This window comes from Bactrocera dorsalis, chromosome 2 (genome assembly GCF_023373825.1).
Source record: "Bactrocera dorsalis isolate Fly_Bdor chromosome 2, ASM2337382v1, whole genome shotgun sequence".
NCBI lineage: Eukaryota > Metazoa > Arthropoda > Insecta > Diptera > Tephritidae > Bactrocera > Bactrocera dorsalis.
The window spans coordinates 52,984,791-53,002,538 of NC_064304.1; the positions used below are offsets into that span (position 1 = coordinate 52,984,791).

A 17,748-nucleotide genomic window follows, 5' to 3' on the forward strand; every position below is an offset into this window, starting at 1 on the left:
AGAAGCCTGTTGGAATCTACTTGTGGCTTGAAAGATTTTTGTTCTTTCCAAACTTTCCAAAGGGAGTTTTCCTTGCTAGAATTCGGACACAGTTTCTTTATATAATTTTCAGTATTGTGCTCTTCCTCGCGTTTAAGCGCTTTTTTAACTTTAAGCAGCAGATTTCAGTTGAAGCAGAGTTGAAGTTGAGCGGTTTAACTGCCATTCACGTCTAGCTCGCCTTTCTTATTTTACAAGTTTCTCTATTTCATTACACCGGTGAACCGAAAAAATATTTTTTTGGGGTTTCTGTTCTCATGCTTGAATTCTGATTCTAGACATTGAAAAACACTTAAATATTAATCTTTAGTTCTTTAAGTTTGCTTTGGGCTGATCTACATCGATAAGTATATTTTAATTTATTTCATAAATCAAAGAAGGCAGCACTTTGATTAACCCGAAAGTAAACAGTATTATTATTTGTAAGAGGCACAGTAGTGAATTTTAACCAGTTTATTATATGTAGCTGTAACAACATAATTAGTGTATTACTCAGTTAAAAAATGGCATCAAGTCAGTGTAAAAATTATGTTGATGAAATGATGAGCTCATATGAGTATAAAAGAAATACAAAAAATATTCACTTTTAGACTTTTCTTGTCATTTTACATTTATATATTATTGTTTATCACACATCTTGAATAAAAACGAATCTTGTATCTAAAAAAAAGTTTTCTTATTATATTCTATAGTGAAATTATAAAAAAATATAAAAATCAGGTATTTCTGTTTAAAAATCGAAAAATTGCTCTAATTTCTACGAAAGCAAACTTTAACCGGAAAAAACAATTTTTTCCTTATTTTTGTCATAGGAGAAACTAAAATTTAACATGTAGATGTCAAACCCAAAAATCGTGTTGACCGGTGTTATTGGTGATCTTTTTATAACCAACTGGTTTTTGGTTTTGCCAATATCATTATTTATTACGTTATTAAATTCTCTTATACTTTCATCAATGTCTCTTGGACGGTGACAACAACTGATGAGTCGATGTTGAGAGTTTCCGAGAAAAAGGTTCAGCGAAAGATTTATGATTCTTTGCGCGTTGGCCACGGCGAATATCGCATTCGATGGAACGATGAGCTGTATGGGATATATGACGACATTGACATAGTTCAGCGAATTAAAAGATAGCGGCTACGCGGGCTAGTACATGTTGTTCGAATGGACAAAAACACTCCAGCTCTGAAAGTATTCCACTCCGTTGAAAAGACCAGGTGGAGAAGGACCTGGCTTCGCTTAGAATCTCCAACTGGCGCCGCGTAGCGAAAAGAAGAAACAACTGGCGCGCTGTTCTCAATTCTTCAGGATTGTGTTTATTTTTTTCATTACTAGCGAAAGCCATTCGGCAGGGTCGAAAAGTAATACAAATTGTTTAATTCTTTAAAATTGTTACACTGATTTCCCACTTTGGCTTTTCTACCAATAGGTCCAATATTTAGTTTAGTCGTAATTTAAATGTAAATTTTAAGTATGCTTAAATCTGCTGTTAATAGCAGCGAAATCAATTTCCAACAGGATACCGACCCAAAAAACACAACTTATCTTCTACGTGAATAGTTTTTAAGGGATTAAAAATAAATCCGTACGTGCCGCAATCATTAATTCTATTCAAAATATCTGTAACTTTTTGGAAAACCGTATTCGAAAACATCGAATTTCTTCAAAATAAGGCCAAAACAATGGATCATCGACTTAGTGGATGAAAATATCCTGAAATAATACTAGAAATCGAGTGGGGAGCATGCGTCGACGTCTAGGGACAATATTTGCAAAAAATTCTTGCCAAAAACCGGTAAAACTATTGTAATTACTTTTGATTTATATAAATAGTCATTGGTGTGTGTAAACTTTTTTTGATATGAATTAGGGGCATTTTAAGCTTTGGCATTCATTTTTTTTATTTGTGTAAAAAAAAATATTTTCGCATATACATATATTTTATATTTAATGTTAAATATACATATCTTGGAATGGATAGCAAAAAACACAAAATTTATTAATTCTGAAACAAATAAACTTTATTTTATATATAGACCTGCATAGGGTTGTGCGCTGGTTTTGGGACCCGCCACGTAAAAAAACACCCCCAATGAAAATTAGCGATCAGCCTCGGATGAGAGACCCCCGTGCCCCATGGCAAAGGAAATAAGGACGAATTGAGGGCATGCACCTGGAATGTCCGGTCCCTTATTTGAGAAGGTGCCGTTGCCCAGCTGGTTGATGTCCTCACGAAAATAAAGGCTGACATCACCGCCGTCCAAGAAATGCGATGGACGGGGCAAGGACTGAGACAAGTAAATTCACGGTTAATTCAGCCTCTACGACGAAACGTCCCCAAATGGGTTGAAGTTGATCGACTTCGCCGGGTCCTGAAATATGGTTATCTGTGGTTCTGGTTTCCTGCACAAGAAAATACATCAAGCTACCTGACTGTCTCTGGATCGAAAAGCCACCAACCAGATCGATCATGCTGTAATAGACGGAAGACACGTCTCCAGTATTTTAGATGTGCGTGCGATCCGAGGTCCTAACATCGGCACGGACCACTATCTTATTGCAGCCAAGACTTGCACCCGCCTCTGTGCAGCAAAAATCGCACGTCAACAAACTTAAGGAAGGTTCGACTTCGATGAGCTGCAATCACAACAGCTGGTACGACGAGGAGTGCCGTGTCGCAGCGGAGAGAAAACAGACTGCCTACCTCGCAACGTTACAATCGACCACAGCACGTGCGGGGAGGGATAGATACCGAGAGTTGAAGAGGGAATCGCGACACATTTGCACACCGAAAAAGAAAGAGTCCGAAATAAGTATAAAGAGCTTGATAAGCTAGCCGACAGGGGTAATGCTCGAAAATTCTACGAAAAAATGTGGCGGCTTACAAAAGGTTTCAAAACCGGAACTCCTCACCGGACACCGCTTACGGGATTATAGCCGAGTTAACAACAGCGCGCCAGTCGTTTCTTCTACGTCGCTACGTGACGACAATTGGATATTCCAAGCGTAGCCAGATCCTTCTCCACCTGGTCCTTCGAACGGAGTGGAGGTCTTCTTCTTCCTCTGCTTCCCCCGGCGGGTAATGCGTCGAATACTTTCAGAGCTGGAGTATTTTCGTCCATTCAGACAACATGACCTAGCAAGCGTAACCGCTGTCTTCTAATTCGCTGAACTATGTCAATGTCGTGGTATATCTCGTACAGCTCATCGTTCCATCGAATGATTTATTCACCGTGGCTAACGCGCAAAGAACCATAAATCTTTCGCAGAACTTTTCTCTCGAAAACTCGCAACGTCGCCTCATCGGTTGTTGTCATCGTCCAAGCCTCTGCACCATATAGCAGGACGGGAATTATGAGCGACTTATAGAGTTTGGCTTTTGTTCGTCGAGAGAAAACTTTACTTTTCAATTGCCTACTCAGTCCGAAATAGCACCTGTTGGCAAGAGTAATCCTGCGTTGGATTTCCAGGCTAACATTGTTGGTGGTGTTAATGCTTGTTCCTAAATAGACGAAATTATGTACAACTTCAAAGTTATGACTGTCAACAGTGACGTGGGTGCCAAGTCGCGAGTGCGACGACTGTTTGTTTGATGACAGGAGATATTTCGTCTTGTCCTCGTTCGCTGCCAGACCCATCTGCTTTGTTTCCTTGTCCAGTCTGGAGAAAGCAGAACTAACGGCGCGGGTGTTGAGGCCGATGATATCATATCATACGCCAGCAGCTGTACACTCTTATAAAATATTGTACCTGCTCGATTAAGTTCTCCAGCTCGAATTATTTTCTCCAGCAGCAGGTTGAAGAAGTCACACGATAGGGAGTCGCTTTGTCTGAAACCTCGTTTGGTATCGAACGGCTCGGAGAGGTCCTTCCCGAACCTAACGGAGCTTTTGGTGTTGCTCAACAGCAGTTTACACAGCGGTATTAGTTTTGCGGAGATACCAAATTCAGATATCGCGGTATAAAGGCAGCTCCTTTTCGTGCTGTCGAAATCAGCTTTGAAATCGACGAAGAGGTGATTTGTGTCAATTATGCTTTCGCGGCCCTTTTCCAAAATTTGGCGCATGGTGAACATCTGGTCGGTTGTCGATTTTCCAGGTCTAAAGCCACACTGATAAGGTCCAACCAGTTTGTTGACGGTGGGCTTTAATTTTTCACACAAACGCTCGATAGATTCTTATACGCGATGTTAAGAAGGCTTATCCCACGGCAGTTGGTGCAGATTGTAGGATCTCTATTTTTGTGGAGAGGAGGAGGTTAATATGATACAAAATAATCACGCATATATGACTTTGTATATTTTTCTTCAAAGGATTTCTCTTTAGGCATTCTCTCGTGAAATCAGTCGTTTTACATATATTTCTTCCAGGGAACGTGCTTATTTCTGCTAAATAGAAGCGAAAATGGTGAATTCCTTAGTTCAAGTTTTTCAACTCTGTTTGCCGTCCAATCGATAATACAGAATTCAATTTGCACCTTTTCTGTCATTAGATTTTCTGGTTTTGTGAATGAATCAACTTTGCGCCTTGAATGAGCGCTTGGGCTCATGAATGAAAATTTTGTTCTTGTGTAAATTTCGAATTCGGCAATTTGCCTGCTGCCTTGTTTTTGTAGAACAATATTATTACATGTGTACGCAAACATGTTGTATATACATATGCATATTTGTTTGTGTATGCATTACATATTTGTGTGGGAATGTCATACGCCCAGTGGCGCAACTACAACTTCGGGCGCCCGGGGCCAAGGATGTTCTGCCGCCCCCGTTTATCTACCTACCACAGGTTTCATGAGGTGGTTCGAACAAAAGTGAATTTTTACAAAATATCTTCGATATTAAGTTTATAAAATTTAGGAACTTAGGAACTATATAGAAGCTACGCAAATTCTGAAGTTCCAAAATTCTCACAATACGGTTTTTGACGAAATTGATAGTAAATTTACAAGACATCTTATTAAAAGCCATAGAAAAAACCGATAACGAAGATTTACACAGTGACATCCAAGACGTCCTACTTTTATTAAAGAGGGCGAAGAAAACGAAGAACAAATTGGTTTTTCGCCAGAAAAAGTTTTATTATAATACATTTCTTCAATGGGACTGGGATACTACTCACTGTACCTGTATCAGTTGCATCATGTGAAAGATCTTTTAGCAAACTTAAATTGATCAAATCTTACTTGAGATCGACCATGAGTCAGAGTACCCAGATAGCATTGAGTTGATTGTATGGTGATTTACGTATCATTATTGATTGTTCTTGGTGATTGTTTTTTGATAAATTTGCCGTTTACAATAACAAAATGTACAAGTATCAAAAAACGCTCAACAAGTTGATGAAATATCAATTGTGTTGTTTCGTGATTTGCCGTTTACAATAACAAAATGTACAAGTATCAAAAAACGCTCAATAAGTTGATGAAATATCAATTGTGTTGTTTCGTTATCCCGTTATGAGTATACAGTTAACCACATCAAAATATTTCTTTTTGTGACAAAATAATGCATGCATTCTCACTTCCATATAGTTCATCTCCAAAGCAACAGCTCTCTAGTGCGTGAAATAAATAAAATAATTAACTGATTGACTGATTGACAACATGAGCTCTATAAATAATTATGGATATGAACCTAACAACCAAATAATATGTAAGTCCAAATAAAACACTTTAAATTTTCTTCATTTTTATTTAACTTTATGTTTTTCAGATCAAAATCTAGACAGCACAGACCAACAGTCTCTTAAAAATTTAATAGCGGAGTTGACGATGGAAGTGCGGGCTTTAAAGACAGAAGTGAAGGAGCTAAAGGAAGAAAACAAAATAAATTTGTTGAAGCTGACAGAGGAAGTTATTGCGGTCAAATTGGAAAACAGGGGAAAACCCTCAGAAAGTCAAAGCCCACAATTCGACCAACTACCATTTTACCATAAGAAGGATCTTGACGATTTCGAAGCACTGCTTTTACAAAAGCCAGAGTTGTTGGAGAAATTTGTATGTATAATGCTTGTTATGTTGCTTTTACCAGTTACAAATGTATAACAAAGAATTATTTATAGAAACTATATATTAAGAAGACGGGGGGTGAAGCGTCAACCCCTTTTCTAAGAGCAGCAATCAGGCGTATTTTTTCAGATGAGTTGGCAATGTCTTTTTCGTGGAGGGGCACGGCAGATAAGCCAAGCGCGGAAAAATGTTTAGTTACAACAATAATAAAAAGTAATATTATTTTATATTGTATTAATTCTTTTAACAATAACTACATTTCTTTCCTCTTTCTTTAGATATTTGTCATGAAATGTTTCAAGTGGACGAAAAAGCCGTTAGATCAACGCTACAAAAACATTTCGTTTATGCAAACGAAAGAGTAAAAAAACGCCGTCTACCTTTGTCTGAAAATAAATGAATGTTTTGAGCTGTAAGGAAAAAAATGTTAATGAATTAATTTAAAATATAAATGAATTTGAATTTAAAAATAAACCAAAAAATGAATATTGATTAATAAGATGACTGAAAACTGATTGGAAAAAACAATCGAAATTTATAATAAAATGACTGTAAATTGACTAAATATTGACTGAAAATTGACTAGAAATTCATTGAGAAATGACTGGAAAAAACAATCGAAATTTATAATAAAATGACTGGAAATTGACCCTGAAAATGACTCAATCAAAATCATTCAATTTTGTTCGACCATTTTCTCCCGAGGGAACAGTCAATTTACAATGAATATTGATATAGAAATTGACTGTTTTCTATCAATTTTTCTATTGAAAATGAGTGATTTTCCATTAAAAATTGATAGTAAATGCTGGCTGGGTAGACTGTCCAATCTTGCGATTCTCTCAATAGAATGTGAAACTGCTTCAACTTTAAATTACAATGATATAATATGTGATTTTGCAGCGATCAAAGCTAGAAAAGTGCATCTTTAAGTTCTATCACTATTTTTAAGAAAGTTATAAGCCAAAAGATATAGGACAAATTCAAAGACTGAAGAGTATTCGAGTAAAAATTAATATTTTTCATTGTTATTCAGATTATTACATTGTGAGTGTACAACTCCTAATCTTTTATAATATTACTAGAGGGCCCGCTTACGTTTTACTGTGGCTGATACATAGATAGTACTACTAATACCATCTATATGATTTCTATTAGTAAGATTATAAGTATTAGTTAAGGAATAATCGCATTTTTGATGAAGCAACAAAAATAAATCAAAAAGCATTTCGTACGTTAAGAAAGAATTGGTTTTTGGGGTAAAAATACTATTGAATTTGGGCTGTGCATCAGTGAAATCAATCGAGTCCAATCGATTGTCAGCCTGGTGGACCGCATATTAAGAAACGGTTCTCAAGCGTGGAAAGACAAACAAATCGGCTGGCAAGGTTATGGCATCAGTATTTTGGGATGCTCGTGGTATATTATTCATCGAATGATAAATGAGCCAGTTTTAATTCTTTGCATTGTGTATTTTATTGCAGTTCTATTCTACCATTCCTAATATTTAGCAATTTTATTATTTTTCAGGAAGGATCAGTTCGAAATTGTACGCATATACATATGTATTCATCGTTCCTGTTTAAATATTGCATTGCTCTGTGCAATGCTTCGAAAATATTTCTGTATATCTCAAATTTTTTATCAACACTTCAGTTATGCCGGTACTTTTTTTAGGCCAGACCTTTTGCAATTTTAAATTGCTTGTGAAGATACCCCCTCCAATAGTTAGCAGGTATGAAAAAAATGTTATAGTTACCCATAGATGTATGAATCACGAACAACTCTGTCCACAATATAAAAACTTGATCCACAGATGTCGTCTTTTACTTTGGCATCGTTTTCTTTAATGCACGTTTACGTCAATTTAAGGTTTGAATATTGGATACCGCGATGGTAGCGCCATCTATCGATCAAACATTCCAAAAGTAACAATTGATTAAAAATGAAAAAATAATTTAAAAAAACATTTTCCAGTGGACCAAATTGTAAATCTAAACCATTCTCGAATCTCCTTGAACATACACACAAAATTTTATCAAAATCGGTCCATCCGTTTAGAAGCAGTTCAAATGCAAACACACGGTCAGAAGATTTATATATATAAATTTTGTAAAAAAATGTGTTGAAGTATTTTTTTGAATATTAAAAAACAGCGAAGAACGTTTTGCCGCCCCAAGACGTTGAGCCCAGGGCGACTGCATACCCCCCTATGCATGTATGTACATATAGAGCAACGCGCTCATATTATATTACTGATAAATGATAACAGTTTTTTTTTTACAACTAAGCGAAAAAACATCAAGATAAGGAAAAAATTTAAAAGGTCATAAAAAAAAACTGACACATACGAACGCCAAACCCTTTGAGGGTTTTACTATACTGACCTCGTACCATCACCCTGACTTGGAATTTCTCACCCCCCAGATTAGCTGTTGTACTGCGTTATTATTGTAATATATTAAGTTTTTTAGAATATCATGATAATATATCATATATGTAATGAAATGGAATTGAACATCTAAAAAACAACGATTTATCGCACTTTCACCGAATATTTGGGTTTACGAAAGGTGTGTGCACAGTTTGTTCCGCACAAATGGACTGACGACCAAAAATTGTTTAGAATCCAACATTCTAAGGAAGATAATTTAACAAAAAATCACATTTTAACCATTGACCACTCCCCGTATTCACCTGATATAGCACCGTGTGATTCCTTCTTTTTCGAAAAAATGCATTTGCCCATGAAAGGAAAGCGTTATGCAGATGTAGAGGCCATTAAGGACGTAAAGGCTTGCACCAGCATACTGTCGGCCATACCGGCCGAGCAAAACACTCGTTCCACATGCTTTTGTACCGTGCAAAAAGCTGTATTAAAGCAGAAGGAGATTATTTTGAATCAAATGAATTGATTTTGCCGAAAACCCATTTGCTGTGGTACTCCAATATAACGAATGATATAATGTTGGGACCGTTCGTTAAACTGAAATATTCGTTATATTGGAAACGAAAACTAAATTAATATTGTTACATATATGTTTAAAAATAACTATTTATTCATGAATTCATTAGCATTGGTTGAAATAAATACATATACAATGGAAAATGCATACAATAAAATTAATAAAAGATGAATTTTATAACAAAAATATGAGCATTATTCAACTGAAAAGAAATTTGTTATGCTCATTTGCTTTTGTGGGCGAGAAATTTTGAGATCCTGTGCCTTTTGATGTAGGCTTTTCAATAAAAATATTTTTTTCTGTTCCACGTTGTTTTCTTCAGACCATTTGATACACTTCTCAAAGCAGTCGATGGCATCATTTTGCTTTATTGGCGGCACAGCTACAACTGCAGCGGTATCACCTTCCTCCTCTTCCAAAATTTCTATAGCTAGTTCATTTTCAGCACTCGGGTTCTCTTCTACAAGTTCATTGTCTACACTGTTCCATGCTTCCCCTTTTTATTTTCGTTAATTATTTTTAATTTGTCTCCCAAGCAAAGCCGTTTCCGAATTGAAGGCATTTTTAAATAATCTATGCGATATCCTCACTTTACCACTTTGAACTCACAACTGATATTTCGCGCAATGAAGCGTGTATAAAAAATAAATAGAATTCTTTTTAAAAAAAGGTCAATAATAACAAGAACTAACGGGTATTTAACTGCCTGCATTGTTTTTGGTTGTAATACAACCAAAACCAAATACAAACGCCATACGTTCGTAATATCGAGTTCATCCAATTTCCAGCTTTCGTTATATAGAGTCATCAATGTAATGAAAAACAGTGTTCGTTATACTGAGCATTCGTTATATCGGCGTTTGTTATACTGGAGCACCACTGTATATAAAAGAAAGTGACGTTAGTTACTACGCTTATAACTGGAGAACGCCTGGACCGATTTCGGTGATTACCACCAATTCGGACAGGTCTCCACCCAAACAAGGAGAATACTTAAGAAAATTCTGGAAAATTTTCCGAAAAAAAATATGAAGAAAATAAATTTTCAAATACGATTTTAAAATCTTATACATACATGTATAAAAATTAAACCGTTTTCGTTGTCACGGCATCACGCGTGAATGGCTGAACCGATTTGGCTGATTTCTTTGTTGTATTTGTTATTATTAGGAGAAGGTTCTTATGTAAGAAAAAATTACGAAAGTTGTCGGAAAACCCCTAAAAACAGCCCTTTTCTTTTTCCCATACAAACGTTTTATTTTGTATATACATACATACTAGGCTGTGTCATTCTGAGGCAACCTTTTTTTTCAACTGAAAAACAGATGAGCTCTTAATATTAATATTAAGAGGTGGCTATTTCAAAGTTTCTGTTTTCCATATACATAAATTACATAGAAAAAAATCATTTTTTTTTTGTGGTGGTTATTGTGCGGAGGTTTTAATGTGCACGCGACGGCGGCCAGTAGGGATGGCAAACTCGATCCCGATTCTACTCGAGCATCGAGTTTTCTCGTAAAATAATCAGATTGAAATTTGTGAACGAGTACTCCCAGGATGCGATGACATACGTGTGGAATTATGGATCAGGGTCAATCAGCAAGCGATCGTCGCGTTGTCACAGCACGACTTTTCAAACAACAGTTACGATGTTCTTCTTTGGATGGTGGATAGTGGTTCCACCAGATCAAATTGATGAAATCATTTCTGCGGAAATTCCTGATGCAGAGAAAGATCCAGTATCAAACGAAGTGATGAAAACCAATATGGTTCATGAACCTTGCGGACACCACAATCCCACTTCCACTTGCTTTTCTTTCGGAATCACAAACTGGAAATGATGGATATCCCCTCTATCGTCGTAGCTCATCAGACGACCATACAACTTAGAGTAGTGAATATCGAAGTTGACAACATATGGATCGTACTATATTCTCCACTGTTGTCTAATTCACATTCAAAACGCATATCAATGTTTAGTATTGCAGTTTGGTGTAATCTATAAAATACGTTTGTAAGTACGTCACCAAAGGAACCAATATGGCGGTTATTGGTCTTGAACGATACAATAAAGCACTTTGTAGGGTATTTACTTTTGCAATTCATGAACGTTTTTCGACTGTTGTGCGTCTCGCAGTTCATTTGCAGAATGGCTAAATAGTGTTTTTCAACCCAGAGAATACAGTACAGCCAGCGGAAACACTTCCAACAACATTGACATTGACATTGACGAGTTTTTTCTCAACTTGCGTCAGTGATTCGTATGGACATATATTTTTTCTTGTATCACTGCATTGCACTGTAATTATATGCTAGTGTGTGTGGCATTTCTTTATATTATGGTGAGTTAGCGTTATTTTTTATGTTTTCACATTTGTCACTTTTTGTCACCTCTTTTTAGGTTTTATACATTTGTGTCACTGATCTTTATTTTCTATATTTATATGTATGTATATTTGTATAAACTATATTTTCGTGGTTTAACTCGGATTTTATTATTCAATTAACATTTGTAATTATAGCAATTTTTGTGAGTACAATTTTTATTATTAAATTTTATGAGGATTCAACTCCTATTGTTGATGGCCACTTTTATAATGATCAATCCAATAATTTTGCGTTTGCTCGTTACCTTCTAACACATGTTCGATCATCAACTAGCGCCAGTATTTTTTCCAAATTATTAAAATACTCCAAAATTATTATCTTATAAAGCAATACAATGGGTATTTAAATTGAAATAGTCACTCTTCTTCTTAGAACGTAAAGTTATTAAATTAACAATTTCTAAAGCGAAAGACAAAAAATATGATCTTTCAAAATATGAAAAAAGTGGTTGGTTTCTTACGTTTGTACGTACGGCTTGTCAACATGTTTCTATGGTCTTCTTCTTACTAAATATGTTTTATCTAAGATTGCTTTTGTGTATTCTTTTGCCATCTGTATAAATGAGCATCCTTCCTCGAACATCCACACACACACCACATCAACTCATCATATCAACACTGACACTCATCCTTCACCACTCTCATCACATCACCACTTACCATCCACATTATGTTGGTTATCGACATCAGCAACGATCGGTGCATTTTGGCAAATCTCCCTCGCCGACGGCCCCCGCAACTAAGTTTTCAATTTTCGGGAATTTTCCGTTGTTTCATCAAACCATATTGGGTATACGAGTATGCCGCCCCCAAAATTATTGTCAGTTGTGTATTTTAAATTATCTAATAAAACCCTATTGGGGTATATACCGTCCCCAAATTATTATCAGTTGCAAATTTTAAAGTGTGTAATAAAACCCTATTGGTACACGCGTGAACATCTTTTCATTTCGTGATTTACCGGAAATTTGTGGTGAGCTAAAAGGTGAGTGCGGGAAAGAAGCACCATCTATTAAAACTGTGGTACCAATATCTTTCTCGATAATATTCTGTACAAAAACTTTATCCAATTTGTTGCTAAGTCTTTTGTTGCGCCTTAAGGAGACATTTTAACCAGGATTATATGTTTTCATCCTTTTATTTTGATTATTCCTTTTTAAAGTATCTTCCTGAGCTGCGACTAAAAATTTCCTAAGACTTTCTAAACCTTCTTCTGGTTCACGGAATGAATACTACAATTGTACCAATGTGTTGCTAATAATACTACATAATTAAATAATATCATCAATTTGCTGCTTCTGCTTAATACATACATCGAATAATTTCAAGTAGTGTGGAATTCAACTTTTCCACCTGACCATTGCTTGTACTGTGAAGTTGGTATAAAAAACTGACTGATGGAAAAATTGTCTCTAAGCAATGTTATAAAGCAATTGATTCCAACGCTTTTTCATAGTTTAAGTATTTTAGAATACCAGTAAGGTTTCTAAAAGTTCATATCCGATATCGATCATGGTTCTAGACGCAACAGGCTTCACGATGGCAAATTTAGTTAATTTGTCTAAACAGGTCAGGAATAAATATTTAGAAAGTATAAATACATCAATATGAAGGATTTCTCCTGGTTTGTTAGGAATTGGGGTTTGGCCTGTCAATGCATCCGGTGGTTTACGTTGGTATTTATTTTCTAAACATATTTTACAGTTTGTAATTATTGTTTTAAGTAATTTTTTCATATTTAGAAGATAGTACTCTCGCGAAATTTGCCGAAAGTTTTCATGTAATCCTCGATGGGCCTGATTGTGTCCTGTTGCAGTTGTTTCCAATAGGTCATCCTTATTGATTAAGTTAATGACAGAGAGCTCAGTATGAATAAACTTAACGCCAGGAAAAGCTGATAATATAGTTTTGAATTCCACCCAATGTGGGAACAGTACAGTGCATTTCATTGGTGACGTTAGGGTTAATAGCACATTTTAAACACTTATTTTTTAAAGATTGTCAATTCTAATAACTTTTTGAAAAATAATCTTTGTGCATCTACTAAATGAACCTGATTTAGATAAGATTATCTGATTTCTGAATTGATTTATGGAGTTTCTAACTGTATTTATTGCGTTACTTGATGATAGCTCACTATGCATAGTTTGAACGAGGCGATCTCATTTAAGTTGTGAGAAAACTGTCTTGATAGAGCATCCGCTACTTTATTTTCTCTTCCGGGATTATAATAAAACTTGGGTGAAAATTCCTCAATAAATGCGCACCACATTTTCATTTTGTTGTTTGGGGTTTTTCTGACATCGCAAATATTAGTGGTCAGTAAAAATTTTGATATCCTGTATTCCGTCTAAATAATGGCGGAGTGTTTTCAACGCTCACACTATTGCAAGTAATTCACGTGCATTTACAGGATAATTTTCTTCACTCTTCGAGTTCGCGAAATCATAGTTGTAATGGGGTTTCTTCTATAGCTGAGGTATGCTCAGCCGCTCCAGGGTCAGCCTTGGGACCCACGAACCCTTAGCAAATAAAAGATTTAATTCAATAGATGAAGTGTTCACACCCCCCTTTCAGTGGACAGCCAGATCAGCGTGATGTATACAGTGGCGATGAAAACGAACGGGATTGATGAGCTAGGCGTTGACGCTTGTTGAAGCTGGCACGGTGATGAAAACGAACGGGATTGATGAGCCAGGCGTTGACGCTTGTTGAAGCTGGCACGGTGATGAAAACGAACGGAATAGATGAGCCAGGCGTTGACGCTTGTTGAAGCTGGCACGGTGATGAAAACGAACGGAATTGATGAAAATGAACGGACTCCTTTGTGTAGGAGAGATTTCGTTAATAGCCAACCGTCTTCGTTTGCCTCCCACTATCGACTGTCTTGCACTGTCCTTACATGTCGCCTGTTAGTCGCGTTAGTTTTAATAACGGTGCCGTAAGCAGCGGTACTGACACCACGTGTTCTCGACGCGGCTACGGCAGTGCCATCGCGAGCATTGGCATCACCCAGCGGTGATGTCTTTGCTGCGGAAGGCACGCGAATTCCCTCAACTACCGGGCAGGGCCATCGCGAGCACTGGCATCACCCGGCAGTGATGCCTTTTCTGCGCGAGGCCTGCGCATTCCCCCAACTACCGGGCAGGGCCATCGCGAGCACTGGCATCACCCGGCGGTGATGCCTTTTCTGCGCGAGGCCTGCGCTTCCCCCCTTCTACTGTATAGGGCAGTCATCGCGAGCACTGGCATGATGCCTTTTCTGCGCGATTTTCTACCCCATCCTGCCTACTTCTACTTCCTACTTCTATTGTTTTTAACTTACCCCTGCCTGATGCTGTCGATGGCGACCGTCCTCGCCAGAGTGCTGGAAGGAATGATCGCACTCGATGTGAAGTGCTTGCTTATATAACAGCACAGCGCAGCTTTCGTCACCGTAGCGAGGTAAGTATGCATATGGTGCGTTAGGACGTATGGTGGAAAGCTCTAGCAGCTTTCAACATCGTAGTGAGGTAAGTTGTGTGCGTATGGTGCGGGTACATGATGTAAGGCTCTAGCAGCGTTCAATATCATAGTGAGGTAAGTTGTGTGCGTATGGTGCGGGTACACGGTGGAAGGCTCTAGCGGCGTTCAACATCGTAGTGAGGTAAGTTGACGTAAATTATTGTAAGGTGGTAAAAGCCACGTTACAGTCCCCCCCTCACTTCGGAAAATGATACGTCGCTGGCGGCGGGTGGAAGGAGATCTCCCACGATGGTTCGGCTGGAGGCTGGCTGGCTGTCCTAGTTGGCGTGTACCGTGAACGGGGAGCGGGTGTAGAAACCTGTATTTAATAGTATTTCTTAACCTATAGTACAAGGCGTCTTAGGTCTTATAGCTTACAACTAGTGACACCCATTTAATGTAATAGTATAAATGCATGAATAACTATGGTAACTGGTAAAAAAAACTAGTTTTAATTTCTGGCCTACGGGATGGATTGTACAGTTAAAGGTAATGCAAATACATACTTAGAGCTAATGACTTAATTATAACGGCTGCTCTGAGGTGTTACTCGTATAAGTGAAGCACGCATCTGTCCTCATCGTATCGCACCAGAACCCGGTCGCCTTCTAGCTTCTGGAGGGCTAGACCGCGGCCCCGGAAGAACAGCGTTCGCTTGGAGCGCTTGATAAAATGCTGTCTGGTCATCACCAGCCCTTCCAGGAACCATGGGATTTCGCCCACCGGTGTCACTTGTGGAGGTGATGTGTCAGGCGTGGCCGGTTGTGCGCTGATCTCGGCAGTTGGAGATCGGGTCGTCGTCGGGGTTGGCGTCGCTTTTGGGTGAGGCGGCGTCGTCTCGACGTTGGTCTTGTCAATTGCTGGGGCAGACGCCCCATCGTCGTTCGAGCATGCCAGCGTTGTTGTAGCGGGCGCCTCTTGCACCTTCTCTGCGAGTGGCTTCGCGGTACTGGCTTCCTTCCTCGCGGTACTCTTTGCCGTGCCTCGCTGGCCGAGAAGGAGCGAAGCTGTAGTCGGCAGGTCGCTTTGTTTGGCGGAGAGCGTTACCTGGGCCTTCGCTTGGCCTGCTGGGTGCGTCGAGGTTTGGGCGGCGCGCGGCTCTGTCGCAGCACCAGCTTCACGGTCTGCTTCCCGTGGCGTTGGGGCTCGCCTGGTGGTCGGGAGCTTCCGGGCGTTGGTGCTGAGCGGCGTCTGTCATGGTAATGCTTCTAATACCGCTGGTTCTGTGGCCGGCCGACTTCGGGTGGAGGCGTTGATGACGCTGCGCTCCAGGTGCTGTCTGGATACCCTAGGACGAGTTCAGGCAGCTGACCCAGTGTTATCGGTACTTATCGCATGTAACGCGGTTGTATTCGGGTGCACCCGCGGTCGTGCTTCCGGGGGTGGCCGGAAAGGTGGCGGCCTTTGCGGCTCGTCCGGCGGCTGTGGTTGGCGGCTCGATGCATGCGGCCTTCTGCTGGTTGTCGGTTTCATTTTGGTTATCTGGAAAGAGATGAGCAAACGGACGCTTTGATTAGTGTTGACAACGTCTATGGTTGTGTTACATTGGTGCTAGGTGGCTCGGAGTTAGAGTCCGTAGGCTCGGTAGAGATCGCGCTAGCGGCTACTCAAGTTTAGTATTCGGTTGGCAGCTGCTTTAGATCGTGCAGATGCACATGAATGGTACGCCCACCTGGTGCGTTCGGATTCACAAGTTCAACTGTATTGGTCGACTTTAATTTTCTGACGATATATGGGCCAGAATACTTCGGAGCAAGCTTCTGTGCAAAGTTGTTTACTGCGGAAGAGAGCGGATGATCTCTTTTGAGTACTTTCTCGCCGATAAGTGGCTTCCATGGTCGTCTGCGCAAATCGTAGTATCTCTTCTGTCGTTTTGCTGCGGTAGACAAGTTGCGAGAAACTTCTTGCCAAAGCTCGGTGAGTGTCGGCACGTTCCCTTCTTTGCGGATTTTTTTCGGTGTAGCTGGTGTGTACCCGAAGTTTATCTCAGCTGCTGATGTTTTTGTCGAGTCGTGTTGTATTTATCGCGAAAGCTATTTCGGCTAGTTGGTGGGCCCAGGTCCGATGATCGGCCTTTGTTCGTTGGGCGATCATAGTTTTCACGACTCTGTTGGTGCGCTCGGTTGGGTTCTCGTGTGGAGCGTAAATGGCGGTGAAACGATGTTGAATTCCGTGGCTCTCCAGGAACTGTGTAAGCGGCTTGCCGGTGAATTGCTTCCCGTTGTCGGTAAGGAATACGTCAGGGCAACCAAACCGGTATATCACGCGTTCTCGTAGCGCCTTTATAACACTGGCGGTGGTTGCATTCCGGACTGACACGAGTTCCACCCACTTGCATGGTGGCCATCATCCCGGCAGGTCGGCGATGGTCTATCTTATATTCGGCACATTGTTGACATCGACGAACATACTTGAGTGCATCCCTATGCATCCCAGGCCAATAGTACCCTTCTTGTGTGCGTTTGAGTGTTTTGTGTACACCCAGGTGACCGCCGGTGCTGGCGTCGTGATTTTCTCTCAGGACTTCGAGTCGACGGTGCTCCGGTACGCATAGTTTCCAGCGTGGTGACCTGGATAGCGTATTGCGTGGGGCGATGTGCCGAAAGAGCCGGCCGTCGATAAGTTGGTAATCGGGATGTTTCTTTGGTTGATCGTGTACCTGGCGCGTACGTCTTTCATACCATTTATCCGGTTGATCATGGACGGCATGCAAAAGTCCGCATTGCCTTCTTGGTCTTTCAGTGGGCATCTGGATAGCGCGTCGGCGACTACGTTGAGGGTACCTTTGCGATACTCGATGTCGAAGTCAAACTGTTGTAGCTCTAGGGCCCACCTTGCGAGTCTT

At 39.5% G+C, this 17,748-nt stretch overlaps 2 protein-coding genes across 7 annotated transcripts in view; one reads left to right on the forward strand and one right to left on the reverse strand.

Moving 5' to 3' along the window:
* The window catches only part of LOC105225669 (protein sneaky), a 392,025-nt gene that overhangs the window by 10,560 nt on the left and 363,717 nt on the right, over nucleotides 1–17,748 (reverse strand). The window lies entirely within an intron of this gene.
* Nucleotides 5,552–6,483, forward strand: LOC125776367 (uncharacterized). The gene is made up of 4 exons (XM_049448121.1): nucleotides 5,552–5,690; nucleotides 5,751–6,034; nucleotides 6,100–6,259; nucleotides 6,325–6,483. The coding sequence occupies exons 1-4, from the start codon at nucleotides 5,642–5,644 to the stop codon at nucleotides 6,444–6,446; spliced, it is 615 nt and encodes a 204-aa protein (XP_049304078.1). The 5' UTR covers nucleotides 5,552–5,641; the 3' UTR covers nucleotides 6,447–6,483.